At 40.3% G+C, this 15,526-nt stretch overlaps 1 protein-coding gene across 1 annotated transcript; it reads right to left on the reverse strand.

Annotated features, from left to right (window-relative positions):
- Window positions 1-12,888: 12,888 nt before the first annotated feature.
- LOC125886406 (myoglobin-like) lies at window positions 12,889-15,526 on the reverse strand. The gene is made up of 4 exons (XM_049572597.1): window positions 15,450-15,526; window positions 13,985-14,092; window positions 13,602-13,821; window positions 12,889-13,427 (listed from the first exon to the last, which is right to left on the reverse strand). Exons 1-4 carry the CDS (start codon window positions 15,509-15,511, stop codon window positions 13,287-13,289), a joined length of 531 nt encoding a protein of 176 aa, XP_049428554.1. The 5' UTR covers window positions 15,512-15,526; the 3' UTR covers window positions 12,889-13,286.

Consider the following 15,526-nt stretch of genomic DNA (forward strand, 5'->3'; position numbering starts at 1 on the left):
TTAAATATTCCTCTACTCAGCCAGATACAGAATTACAAGTGTCCATTCCTGCTCAGAAATACCCGTTTTCATTTAAAATTCTGCAGTCATTTCTTCCATTATGTAGGCCTACTCCTGTCTCAGTCTCGTTGTCCATTATTCCACTCTAGGGGGTTGATGTTACAACTCAGTAATAGTTATTTTCCCTGCAATTAACAATAATACCCGGAAGGTATACAGGTTATTCCCATAGAGTATAGCTGGCTATATCCCAACATATATACAGTGAATTCAAACACAAATCAACATCTAAAATTACTCCTATCTCATGTTTAATATTCACCCAATATTCCTGCCGTTTTGGACAATCCCAAAAATTGTCAATAGTATATTTTTGATATTCAAGAAAGGAATAAAACATGGAAATGTAATTGAGAAATATCGAGCAGAGCAGAGTGACAGAATTTTATTGTTAATATATTGCAAAGGTTTTCAGTTTGTTTATTAGTCAAGAATCCCAGAGAAGATCAACCTCATTTAACTGTAATAAAAACGTATTACTGTAAAGAGCAGTTAAAGACAGAAAAACCTACACCTTTATACAGAATTCAACACAATATTGCTGCAATAAAAGATTCATTGTGTTCTTTATGATCTTCATAGTAATATTTAAGGCTATAATTTACAGTGGTGCTGTGGTGTGTCTACAATGTAAATTGCAGAATCTGTCTTGAGAGATTAAGTTGCAGCTGTTGCCTGTTTAGATTCATTATGTAACCATGACAATAGACAATACAAATTCTAAAACATAGATGGTTCCTACACATCTTCAGCAATCAGCACGGTTTCAAGGTGGGCACCCAAGATAAGTGTCACCAATTCAGTATCTAACCCAATGTGTCTCCTTCTCTTTCTGAGATATGGTGTTGAGTAATGGCCAGAAAAGAGTTTATGCAGAACATTATGATGTCACAGTGAAGCTGACCTTTGACCTTATGGATAAAAAATGTCATCACCTCATCATTTACCTTTTTTAGACATTTGTGTGAAATGTTGTCATAATTAACATATGAATTCTTGAGTTGTGGTCAAAAATGTTTTGTGAGGTCACAGTGGCCTTGACCTTTGACCACCAAGTTCTAATTAGATCATACTTGAGCCCAAGTGGAGGTTTGTGCCAAATTTAGGGAAATTCCCTCAAGGCCTCCTTGAGATATTGCATTCACAAGAATTAGACAAATGCAAGGTCACATTTACCTTGACCTTTGACCACCAAAATCCACTCAGTTCATCGTTGAGTCCAAGTGAATGTTTGTTCAAGAAGTTCAGCACACACTTCAGCACAGTGGTACCCAGGGCAGAAACAGTTGGGTCACTGGCCACATCCCCTTGGATGATGCTAGCTGTCACAGCTGTCATGCATGTGTTTTTTCTTTATCTGTTTGTCTCGGTGTTGACTTCTGGATCCCTGGTATGATGAGTTAATTAGTGAAACTTGGAGCACCTAGCCAGTCTCCCGTGGGAACCTGGCTGTTGGCAGTCATCTCTCTTCCTTCATTCATGCACAACACAACACCCATAATTAATAATAACTCACTCACAAATGAATCTGCTGTCAACTGATAACACTGACTCACATGCCTCATGTCTTTTGGATGTTTTTGGGGTACACCAGTACAGCTGTACACCTTTCAGTTTACAGCTGTTTAACACCCGACCTACAGGAAAGAATGATATCTTGTCGGAGGCCCTCACAGGGTCACAAACAGGCTCCCACGGGAATTGTAGTCTGCCTCCACTTGACCCCAGTAGTTAAGCAACATGTCATTGTCAATTATGATCTGAGGAGATGAAGAGACATAATAAACGATTCTGCTCAGGAAATAAGAGAACAATCAGAGAATAATGTAATTACTGGATTACAACAAGTTCATACCTATTTTTCACACCCACTTTGTTTTGTTTGATTTGATCAAACAGTCATGCACCACTGAATTTAGGGGCAAGTCAAAACAAGAAATAAGTGGATACATGAACTCAGTTGTTCTCATGAAGCCTGTCATGTAACTGCTGTGTAGCCTCATGTTCAGTGAAATCAGACACAGTTTTGGTTTTGATGCTCATAAAGCTGTCATAGAGCATGTAATCAAGACTTATGTTTCTTCAGTATTCTTCTATATTTCTTTGAGGACAGGTATCTGATTTTTATTTCTCCCAACAGTATTTTTTTTTTGTTAATAGCAGTTTTCATTTGGTGATCTTGTCACTTAAAAACTGCTTTATTTCTTTGAACATACTGTACAAAAAAATCTCTACAAGAAGTTCAAGAATTTCTCTGCCTCCTGAATGTATGACAAATAATTCTGCTTTATACTGTGCTCTGGTATCAACAAATATTGGTCTGCTTGCTGCATATCAGGGTTATTAAGAACATGATGCTGCACAGCAACTCTGCAGAACAATGATCTCTCAGACCTGCACAAAACTAACAGACTCAACCAAACAAAGTTACAGTAATAGACTCATGCCATTTGTGATGAGGGTCTGTAAGAGGATGCTGTTTTGTTTTCAGGGGTTAAAAGTATAGACAAACCTCACATTGAATGGACTTAAGCATCACCAAAAAGATGAGAGGTTTGACTAAAGGACACATGCAGCAGCAGGGGCCACGAGCACATTGGATCAGGTGACTGAGAAATGACAGATAATATCTCTGTGAGAGGGTCATTAGTGACGTAGGTGTGTTCAAGTGGGGTTTTTTATGAGTGTGTGCATATCTGTTTGTGAAAGTTCATGCATGTACGTGTGTGTGCAGACACTTGTTGTTAGTTTTAGACTTGGCCTGATTCCTATCTGGACTGTCAGATGCTGGATTGGCTGGAGGTGAATGATAAAAAAGTGTGTGTGTGTGTGTGTGTGTGTGTGTGTGTGTGTGTGTGTGTGTGTGCGCGCGCGCTACGTGCGTGCGTGCGTGCGTGTGTGCGTGTGTGTGCCCCACTGCTTCCTCTAATCAGCTGACTATGGGTGTTCACTCTTCTAGTTATCCAATCAAACATTGCCACAATCTTTCTCAGCCAATCAGGATGCCACTGCAAATGTTTAAATCTGTTCACTCTTCTGCTGCTGTCAGCCATCATTTTAGACAGAATCTTCGCACCCTCCTCCACCCCGTTCACCTCCAGCCATCGTATCCAGAGTCCAGGTCAAGCTCAACAAAGGCTCACTCTTCTACTCATCCAGATGATCAGCACTTCTCCATCTTCCTCTCATCGCATCTTCACCAGCACTACCACCACCAGCATGTCGACTTGGGCGGGGAGGTCCCTATTCGACTATGGTTTCATCACCCTCCTTAAATCTATAGGGTCTAATCACCAAAGACTTTTCACATTTTGCATTCTTATGTGCACATGTTAATAAATATTCTTTTACTATAAAAACATGTCTCTCCTGATTGAACTGTATAGCACTGAGCTTGAGCTGCTCAAAGCGCCAAAAAATACATTTGAGAAACTCAACAGCAATGTCTCTTTCCAGAAATCATGACTCGATTACTCAAAATAATCAACAGATCTCATCTGGCTCTGAGAAGTTTCATGTTAGTTCACCTCTACTTTGTTTTGGAATTTGTCCTGTTTGTGTGATGGCAAACAGTCATAAACCACTGGATCACAGGACTAGTCATAACAAGAAATAAGTGGATACATGAACTCAGTTGTTCTCACGGCACCTGTCATGTAACTGCTGTGTAGCCTCATGTTCAGTGAAACTAGATACACTGTTGGCTTTGATGCTCCTAAAGCTGTCATGTGGTAATACAGAGCATGTAAACAAGATTTATGTTTCGTCAGTATTCTTCCATATTTCTTTGAGGACAGGTATCTGATTTTTATTTTTCCCAATAGTACTTAGCAGTTTTCATTTTGTCATCTTGTCACTTAAAAACTGCTTTATTTCTTTGAATGTGATGTACAAAAACAATCTCTACAAGAAGTTCAAGAATTTCTCTGCATCCTGAATGTATGACAAATAACCAAAGAAACATTCAGCATGTCTTTGCCAAATTATAACCAAATTCTGCTCTATACTGTGCTCTGGTATCGACAAATATTGGTCTGCTTGCTGCATATCAGAGCTATTAAGAACATGATGCTGCACAGCAACTCTGCAGAGCAATGAAGGATTGTAAAATTGTCTGTTATCTGTGTTGCCCTGTTTAGATGACAACGGTTTCTCTAAAAATGGAAAAGTCTGTCCTTTGCGTTTTACAAAACTTCTGCGTTTATATGATGGCGTTATTGAAACGATCCCCATTCACACGGAGCCGCAAAATCTACTGGAAACACTGTATTATGCACGCCAGGCCAATGGGTGGCAGTGTAAATTTGCAAAGCACCACGGCATGGCGCCATGCGCTTGAGCTGAAGCGCCTTCCTCTACAGCGCGGTGATTACAAACCAAAACAAAGAAGACACAATGGCAAAAGCATGCACAGATAACTTTGTCTGGATGGACGACGAGGTGGAGTTGCTACAATAACAGATCTACACTTCACTTCAAATCAACAGGGTGAGCAGCACAAACAGAGCTCAGATTGTTGTTGTGACGGTCGGCATGCCTAGTGACTGGAACCGTAATGCGCATGTGCGTTTTCAGAGGAACTGCATATTGCAAGTTTACATGACAATGGAGACACTGCCGTTTCCAAAAATTTGTACTCTGGAACCCATTTTCAGAACGTTGCGTTTTCAGGCACCCAAAACTCTGCTGTCATGTAAACAATCGTCCAAAACGCAACTAAAGTTTACTGTTTTCAATTGAAATTGTTATCATATAAACAGGGCCTCAAAACAATCAACAGATCTTGTCTCTGTGAGGTTTCTTGTAAGTTCACACCTACTTTATCACACCTACTTTGTTTTGGAATTTGTCCTGTTTGTTTGATGGCAAACAGTCATAAACCACTGGATTGCAGGACAAGTCATAACAAGAAATAAGTGGATACATGAACTCAGTTGTTTTCACAGCACCTGTCATGTAACCGCTGTAGCCTCATGTTCAGTGAAATCAGATACACTGTTTTGATGCTCCTAAAGCTGTCATATGGTAATACAGAGCATGTAAACAAGACTTATATTTCTTCAGTATTCTTCCATATTTCTTTGAGGACAGGTATCTGATTTTTATTTTTCCCAATAGTGCTTTTTTGGTTAATAGTAGTTTTCATTTGGTGATATTGTCACTAAAGACATTAAACCCACTGTGACACAGGTGTCACCACCTCTTTAAATGTGGTGGAAATTTCCCTTTTCAACTGTTTCCCCCATTTTAACCCATGGAGTCCCTAAGTGACACATAGTGAACATCCTGATGTGGTCATGTGACACATCATGTGAGTTTATGTTACCATGACAACATTTCCAAGATGTCTGTGTGCCTGACGAGCACGTTACAGAACTAGCTAATTTTTTGTTTCCAAAAGTAAGATTCAAGCCATTTATCAATTGTTTTCCTTCAATTACAAGTCCCTGATAGTATTTACACACACACATTCTTTGAACAATTTGATATAAACCAAATGAGGAAAAAATATTGCTGTGACACATACATCACACCGGGTCTTTAAACAAAAAATCTCATGGGACGTATTTGTCACAATAAGAAAAAAATGTAATGTTCTGCTGTGATAATTTAGCTTAATTAAATTAAGAAACAATTATTGCTCCCCAGTAAGTAAAATAAATTAACAAACAAGATTCTACTCCCAAATATATTGTCTATATCTTATCACCGTTGTATTTGTTTTTGTAGCATGAATAGCAAGAAGTTGTGAAGTGCTCAAGATGCACTAGCAGTCATCCAAGGAGATGACAATGAGTTTGAGGGATGTGAAGATAGCTCAGATGAAGACCCTGAGGACCCTGACTATACTCCCAGCAGCAAAGACATAGAGAGTGATGAGTCTAGTGAGTCCTGTGATTCAGACGATTGTGAATCAAGTGATGTAGCTGAGGAACCACAACCCAAGATGAATCCTGGGCAGCAAAATACTGGTGTTAAAGGAAAAAAACAGTTCTCTTGGAGAAAGAAACAATTTGAAGCCCCTGAATGTACATTTAAAGGTCAGAGTGCCACATCTCCAGATACTCCTCACACCATTCCGGAGTATTTCAGGAAGTTCATTACAGCAGACATGCTCAAGTTACTGAAAGAACAAACAAATCTGTACAGTGTACAAAAATCTGAACACCACAGTAATGTTAACACCACTCTTAAGGAACTGGAAATATTGATTTGCCTCTACCTATGCATGGGTCTTTGTCAGCCTACTGGGAAAATGACACAAGATGTTCCATGGTGGCCGACAACATGTCACACAATCGTTTTCAGACCCTGCTTGCATCCCTACCAGAGGTGAGTAGTAACTAGTTACATTTACTCAGTTACATTTACTTGAGTAACTTTTTCAATAAATTGTACTTTTCAGAGTAGTTTTAATGCAAAATACTTTTTACTTTTACTTGAGTTATATTGTTTTAAAGCAACAATACTCTTACTTGAGTACAATATTTGGCTACTCTACCCACCTCTGAGTACATAATTACATATATATATATATATATATATACATACACATATATACAGGCCCTTTCCAAAAAATTAGAATATCATGGAAAAGTTGTTTCATTTCCATAATTCCATTCAAAAAGTTAAACTTTCATAGATTATAGATTCAAGGCCCACAATTTAAACGATTTCAAGTATTTATTTGTTTATTTTTACATAATTTGGGCTTCCAGCTCATAAAACCCACGAAAACAGGAATTCAAAAAATGAGAATACTGTGAAGAAATCAGCCCAAATTTTGCAGGGCATGAATGTTTTAAACTGAGTGTCACACACTAATCATCTACTAAACTCAAAGCACCTGCACAGGTTTCCCCAGGTGTCATTAAATTGCTTCAGTTTGGTTCAATTGTCTCAGTTCGGTTCAATATGGGGAAGACTGCAGAAGACCATCATTGATACCCTCCATAGGATGGGTAAGCCACAAAAGTTCACAGCTAATGAGGCTGGCTGTTCACAGAGTGCTGTGTCCAAGCATATCAACGGAAAGTCTAGTGGAAGGGCAAAATGTGGCAGGAGAAGATGCACCAGCAAAAGAGATGACCGTGGGCTTCAGCGGATTATCAAACAGAGAAGATTCAAGAATCTGGCAGAGATCCAGAAAGAGTGGAATGAGGCGGGAGTCACAGCTTCAAAAACCACCACATTCAGACGCATCCAGGAGATGGGCTACAACTGTTGGGTTCCTCGGGTCAAGCCACTTCTGAGCCTGAGCCAATGTAGGAAGCGTCTCAACTGGGCCAAGGAGAAGAAGGACTGGACTGTTGGCCAGTGGTCCAAGGTCCTCTTTTCCGATGAAAGTAAAGTGTGCCTTTCATTCGGGAATCAAGGTCCAAGGGTTTGGAGGAAGACGGGTGAGGAACAGAACCCAAGCTGCTTGAGGTCCAGTGTGAAATATCCACAGTCAGTCATGATTTGGTTTGCAATGTCCATTGCAGGTATTGGTAAACTCTGCTTTCTTAAATCCAAGGTCACCGCAACAGTCTACCAGAATGTTTTAGAGGACTTCATGATTCCTTCTGGTGAGGATCTGTATGGAGATGCAGATTTCATCTTCCAGCAGGACCTGGCCCCTGCCCATACCGCCAGAAGCACCAAAACCTGGTTTGATGCCTATGCCATCACAGTGATTAACTGGCCAGCCAACTCGCCAGACCTAAACCCCATTGAGAATCTATGGGGTACCCAAAAACAAAGAAGGACTGACAGCAAGCATCAAGGAAATCTGGGCTTCCATAACTCCCAGGCAATGCCACAGGCTGATTGCCTCAATGCCACGGCGCATCGAGGCAATGATTAAGGCAAAGGGATTCCCAACCAAGTATTGAAGATTGACATATCGTTTTGAAAGTACCATATTTTGATTGATTTGATGTGATCCTATTTTCTTTCTTTTTTTCTGCAAAAACTGAGAAGTAAATGGTGATTTCTTCACAGTATTCTCATTTTTTGAATTCCTGTTTTTGTGGGTTTTATGAGCTGGAAGCCCAAATTATGTAAAAATAAACAAATAAATACTTGAAATCGTTTAAATTGTGGGCCCTGAATCTGTAATCTATGAAAGTTTAACTTTTTGAATGGAATTATGGAAATGAAACAACTTTTTCATGATATTCTAATTTTTTGGAAAGGGTCTGTGTATATATATATATATATATATATATATATACAGTATAAGAATATATTTGTGTTTCTTGTGCCTTGATTTATGTTTGTAAAGATTTAATTTATTTTATTTTTAGTTAAAGGGGTATCGTTTAAAATACATGAATTTGCAGATTATTATTTTTGACTGATTGATTACGTTCATGTTCTTATTTTACAAATAAATCAGACATTACTCAACAGTTACTCAGTACTTGAGTAGTTTTTTCACCAAATACTCTTTTACTCTTACTCAAGTAATTATTTTTATGACTACTTTTTACCTTTATTTGAGTAATATTTTTCTAAAGTATCAGTACTCTTACTTGAGTACAATATTTGGCTACTCTACCCACCTCTGATCCCTACATTGCACTGATAACACTGATTTGTCAAACAGCCAAGCAGAGGATAAGTGTTGGAAGGTCCGCTCCTGGCTCAAGATGTTTCACAAAAACAATTCCTGGAAGTCACCCCAGAGGAGCACAACTTTGTTGATGAGCAAATGGTGTCCTTCAGGGGGACTCACAGCCCAATAAGATAGTAGGTCAAAGGCAAGCCCCGCCCTTGGGGATTGAAAATTTGAGCCTGTTGCTCTTCATCTGGAATCCTCTGTGATTTTCTGGTCTATGAAGGTTGCACTGGGAAGAAAACCTCACTTAGCATGGGAGGTGACGTTGTGGTCAAGTTGTGTGAAACTCTGCCATCAACCTGAAACTACAAAGTGTTTGCGGACAACTTTTTTACTTCAGCAGCGCTGGTTCAGATCTACTTTGTAGGAATACTCCGAAGCAATCGCTTGGCTGGGTGTCAGCTTGAGGATGAGAAAAGAGAGGCAGAAGGGCTGTTGATGCCAGGGTGGACAAAGAGGAAAGTATTGCCATTATCAAGTGGTATGACAACAATGATCTCCTCTTACTGTGCCACTGAACCTCAAGACAAAGCTCGACACTGGAGCAAATCAGACAAATCATTTGTGGAAGTCAACAGGCCACAAATTGTAAAGGAGTACAACACATTCATTGGAGGGGTAGACCTCCTAGATACATGTGTTGCAAGGCACAAGTACCACATGAGGTCACGGAGTGGTGCCTGTACCTGTTCTGGCAGACCATAATGCTTGCATTGGTAAATGCATGGTTGCTCTGCCGTTGCAACTGTAAACTACTTGAAGTCAACAAGCCAATGAAATAAAGGAGCTTCCAGGCAGAGGTGGCATCAAGCCTTATTCTCTTGCACTCACAAAGGGGTCGTCTATCATTCAGCACCACATCTCCACCTCTATCCAGTTACAGTATACCCACCTATTAGCTAAACATCCACTGTAATATATAGGAGAGTATGCCCACTTCCTCATCAGTAACCTACCTATCTACCTAATAGTACACCCACCTCATCAATTACCACTACACCACTGCCCAAGAGAGTTCGATTTGGAGTTCCTGATGATGTTCGCTTGGATCAAGTTGCACGCTGGCCTGTGAAATGTGATAGGCGTGGCCGCTGCAAATTATGCAAGATCAATGCAACGAAGATCCCCTGTGAGAAATGTGACGTGTGTCTTTGCTTCATGGAGGAAAGAAATTGCTTCAGCTGTTACCATTCACCCTAGGCTAAACTGCCATAAATGGTGCTAACAACAGTTCAAACATGATGTTGTTGACGCAAAAGTTAATGTTTTGCCCTTTTAATGCACGTTGTGTTTGACCAAGTGTAATAGTAGTGTCAGTTTTTCACTTTTTTACAGCTACAGTTATTTGTGAAGAAGACCTCCAATATGCGGCGGTGTGCAAATTTTTGTGTTGTAAATCAACTCTAAGGAAGATTTTGTGGTTGAACCCCAGAGGTAAAGTTATTATTTTGACACACTTGTGGAAATCCAAATAAAAAGACCTAACTGTGTTACTAAGCAAGAAAAGACTGTCAAGCAAACTCATTTTATATTGAGGATTAAATTTACCATTAAGCCCACTGTGACCAGGGGCGGGCTGGCCATAGGGAGGTTCGTGAGTATTCCCGAACCGGCCAGTCGGAACGTTTTTTTACCCCATAAAACGCAGCCGCGGTTGAGCGCAGCAGCCTGCCCTCGCAGCCGCAAGTGGCAGTGGCACAGAGTGGAACATCAGACTGGGCCAATCTAATATTTTGCATATGAAGGGTGGATACGAGCGGTTAGCAAGCACTGCCTACATGACTCTATCATCCCAGACGGGTCGGGCCGGCCCGACAAACCCGACCGGACCCGCGGGTTCGGGCCGAAAAAATATGCAAATGACTTGGTCGGGCCTCGGGTTTCCTGTTTATCGGGCAGACAATTAGGCTAATGCTGGTGTGTCGGCTGCGTCGGGTCTGGGCTTAAAAACACGCGGGTCGGTCGGGCTGTAATTTTCAGGCCCATTGAGAACTCTAGTTTGTGTTTTTGGATGTGTTCAGGGCACACAGAACATTAAAGGTAGCCTATCAGCAATGTTACACCATACGTGCATAAATCATTAATCTGCTTTATCAATTAAAAATAAAATCCATACTGGCTGACCAGAAAAACACACAAATTTCTTTATTGCAAAAGAAAACATAGCCTATTTCAGGAGAGAGTCTGTGTTCAAAGTTAAAAAGATAATATTTGAATATATAGCCTAGGCTATACATCCTGTTTTTCTGTTCTGTTTCTACATTAATATATGGACCGTTTTTACCAGCTCAAGAAAAATACATTAAAGTGAGTAATTCATTTACGGTGTGCGTGGCGCTTTTGTTATGTTCATTCATTCATTCATTCATTCATTCATTCATCTTCTAACCGCTTCATCCTCTTGAGGGTCGCGGGGGGGCTGGAGCCTATCCCAGCTGACATCAGGCGAGAGGCAGGGTACACCCTGGACAGGTCGCCAGACTATCGCAGGGCTGACACATAGAGACAAACAACCATTCACACTCACATTCACACCTACGGACAATTTAGAGTTATCAATTAACCTAGTCCCCAATCTGCATGTCTTTGGACTGTGGGAGGAAGCCGGAGTGCCCGGAGAGAACCCACGCTGACACGGGGAGAACATGCAAACTCCACACAGAAGGGCTCCCACGCCCGGGATCGAACTCGGAACCCTCTTGCTGTGAGGAGACAGTGCTAACCACCACACCACCGTGCCGCCTGCTTTTGTTATGTTGATTTCTATATTGTATTTGTGTTCTAACACTGTGAATTCTTTGCTATAACGTTTATCATTGTTGCTGTTCTTGTTATTATTAGCTGACAAGGCCAGTGTCAGTCAGTGGAGTTGATGCAGAGGGACAGGATAATGCCAGTCATAGGAGTGAGGAGGAGGAAGAGACAGATGAGGAGGGACAGGAGAAGGAGGTGGAGGAGATGGAAGAGGAGGTGGAGGAGAAGAAGGAGGAAGAGGAGGAGGAGGAGGAAGAGGAGGAGGAGGAGGAGGAGGAGGAAAGTGGAGCAGGAAAACAGTGCCAGGTACAGGTGCAGTGTGCAGGAATGGTTTGGCAATAGGTCTTTGCATAGAATTATATTATATTCAATACACTCTACTGACTGACTAATCTGTGTGTGTTGTGTTTAATATCATTAGATTGTTTTTATACTGCAAATAAAGTATTCGTGTTAAAATTACGGTTCCATTTGCGTCCGTTGTGCGATCAGGAAAAAAGGCCTCTCCAAATCAAGCTCCCGGACTGAATTTCAACCCCAGCCTGCCCCTGAATGTGACGTATGAGTGACTTTACAGGGGGGGTGAAATTTTTTTGTTTTTTTGTTTTAAATGTCAGGAATGTTTTCTTTGGGATCTTTTTAGTCAGAATTATGACCCCCATAATTTTATTTCGAGGAGAAATGGGTGTGGGTTCTTATGGGTTAAAACTGCTTTATTTCTTTGAACATACTGTACAAAAACAATCTCTACAAGGACATTTCTCTGCCTCCTGAATGTATGACAAATAATTCTGCTTTATACTGTGCTCTGGTATCAACAAATATTGGTCTGCTTGCTGCATATCAGGGTTATTAAGAACATGATGCTGCACAGCAACTCTGCAGAACAATGATCTCTCAGACCTGCACAAAACTAACAGACTCAACCAAACAAAGTTAAATAGCACTAGAGGTAAGAATAAAATTTGTATTTTTGATTTGAGGTGAACTGTCCCTTAAAGAGGGTATTAAAGTTATTACAAGAAATTAACAGACAAAAAGAAGATAGTAATAAAAGGCTTAGATGTTTTATATATTTTTAGATATTAAGTATATATATTTCTTGTTTTGAATATCGAATACTCTTTTTTTTAGCTAGAATAAAAAAAATACAAGTGTCCATCCCCACGCAAAAAATCATTTTTCATTTAAAATTGTGCAGTCATTCCTTCCCTTATGTAGGCCCACACCCGTCTCTGTCTCTTAGTCCATTGTTCCAGTGTAACAGGCTGAGTTGTCATCGAAGAAACAGTTTTCATTTTCCCAGAGTATACCTCTATTATCCCAACATATGATATGCTGGAATGACTGACATGACAGTTATTTTGCTTTTAATGTTCTCCCGAAATTCCTGCAGTTTTGGAGAATACCCAAACACATGCGTATAGTGTGTGTTTTTAGTTTTCAGGAAAGGAATAAAACTTAAACAATAATGAGCAGAGCAGAGTGACAGAATTTTATTGGTAATATATTGAAAAGGTTTACAGTTTTGTTGTTAGTCAAGACTCCCAGCAAAAATATCAACCTCATTTAACTGTAATAAAAACAGTTACAGTTACAGTTAGGAGTGGATACAGTAACAGGAGTGGATACAGTAACAGAAAAACCTACACCATTACACAGAATTCAACACAATAATGCTGCAATAAAAGATGCATTCTGTTCTTTATGATCTTCATAGTATTATTTAAGGATGTAATTTACGGTGGTGCTGTAATAAATTTCATTTCATTGCAGAATAGTTGTTTACCAAAGCTAAAAAAAAAAAAAAAAAAGATAATTTTTTTGTCTCTCATCTGCGTCTTACATGACTTTGATATGATTTTCATCTTCAGGCGATGAGGCCCAGCTCTTTGTAGGTGGCCTCGAAGTTGGCATGGACAACAGCCATCATTCCCTTCAGGGCTTGCTGCCCATCGGCATCCAGTTCTGCCTTCTCCTTTATGATTTCAGCAACCGCATCGATCAGCAACTGAAGAGAAAATACAAATAAAATTCGCACAAACTTCTTTAAAATCAGGTTGGAGGACACAAAAAAGATGAAATGGAAGAGATGCAACTTCTAGTTAAACAGACTGTGGGAAAAAAGGTCACACCACAGTGGTCTACTTAAATTAAAATTTTCCCTCATGTACATCATCCTTACCTGAAGTTTATCAAATGGGATCTTGAGCTTCTCTGCATGGCTTTTGGCCACAGGTTTGAGGATGGCAGCGTGGTTGCCTCCGGCCTTCAGCACCTCACCCAGTTTCTTAAGCACGGCAGAACCCAGGGCAGTAACATGTGCATTACTAGCCAGGTCAGCCTGGGCGATGTCAGCAAACTTGGGGAACATCTTTTGGGTATCTGGGTGCTTCTTGAATAAACTGAGAAGAAAGGAAGTATGAAAAAAAGGGCTGTGGTACCACTAAGGACACTGAGCTCATGTCCTCACACTGACAAATAAAACTTACATAAGTTATGATGGAACAGTTAAGTGATGAAATAACCTACAGAAAAGAATAATCTTATCTTGTTGGAGCCACTCACCGGGTCATAAACAGGTTCCCGTGGCCATCGTAGTCTGCCTCCACTTTACCCCAATGTTTAAGCAATATGCCATAGTCAGCCATGGTCTGAGGAGATGAAGAGACGTGTCTGGAAAACACCAATATGAGAACTGATGACTGATTCTGCTCGAGAAATAAGAGAACAATCAGAGTAAAGCAAAGTCACAATAAGGTCACACCTCCTTTTCACACCTACTTTTTTTTAATACATTTAAGTTGATGGCCAGTAGCCAGAAATCCTAAAATTAAGGGCAAGTCATTACAAGGAATAGATGAATACTTGTACTACCTCAGTTGTTCTCATGTAGTCGCTCACATAACCTCTGTGTAGCCCTGCATGACTCATGTGAAGTTAAATCAGATTTAATTTGGATACCTGGACACTTTTAATTTAATGAAATAAAGATATTAAAAGCAGGGCTGATCATTTAGGCTATCTTGGTTATACTGAAACTTGGAATTGAAGGATGACTGTTAAATAATTGAATGTGAGGAAACATTATACTGGCTGCTTCTGATCCAGCTGTAATAAAAACACTTTTATGAATAATATGGACTCGTGTAATGGCTTAACATCAGTTCAGGGTACTAACTTTTAAGTTAGGGTACGGTCACACATGAGCAAATGCAGGTGAGTGACCATTGCCTGCCTAGACAGTTTTCATGCTGAATGGTGGCAATGCCAGGTGTTACGCACATGGAAAGCTAGCTTGCTAGCTAATGTTAGCTAGCCTGCTGATAGATAGCTTGAACTGTGATGTTACTGACTGATTGTTTTCCAATTGTTTACTCCTTATGGCTGCTTCCCGACACTGACAGACAGGCAGCATCTCTCATGTGGGGCAGTTGACAGTTTTCATGGCCAATATCATAATATTGGCTGGTTAGACACAGCAATAATCAATGTCTCCTCCACCCATAGTTCTTTGATGGCAGCAGGTTTGGCGGCCTATATATTCAATATTAAACAACTGACTACAAGCTTAAGGCTGACTCATTTCATCACACCACTTCTCCTTCCTTTCTTCCTTCTGTTAGGTAGTCTTTCATCTCGTCTGGCACAAGATGAAAGACTGCGGGCTGCGCACCTTGGTAGTGTACACGGGGCAGTAACCCTGCCCACTTCAAGCCCAGGGAAAATATGAGAAATTACAGCCCAGCCCGCCCGAGACCTAGCTGGTCAGGTCAGGTTGGGCCCAATCTAGTTTGGACAGAGAATCAGAGCTCTAATGCAGTCCATAGACCGTATGGAGATGCAAGACAGATTCGAGGAGAAAACTACAGAGAACAGAACAGAACAGAGAAATGTGGATTACAATAAGGTGTGCTCTTTCAGTACCATTATCGTTAAACAGTGACCTCATGATATTCATTATATTTATTTGTTATTTATCATTATTATTCATATTTAATTACTTGCTGATGGTAATGTGACCTGATCTTACATCACCATCCTCCTCTCTTTCTTGCTCCTCCTCTGCTCTTCACACTTTAGTGCGCCTGACATAGCCAACAGACAGAA

Source organism: Epinephelus fuscoguttatus, linkage group LG3 (genome assembly GCF_011397635.1).
Source record: "Epinephelus fuscoguttatus linkage group LG3, E.fuscoguttatus.final_Chr_v1".
Classification (NCBI taxonomy): domain Eukaryota; kingdom Metazoa; phylum Chordata; class Actinopteri; order Perciformes; family Serranidae; genus Epinephelus; species Epinephelus fuscoguttatus.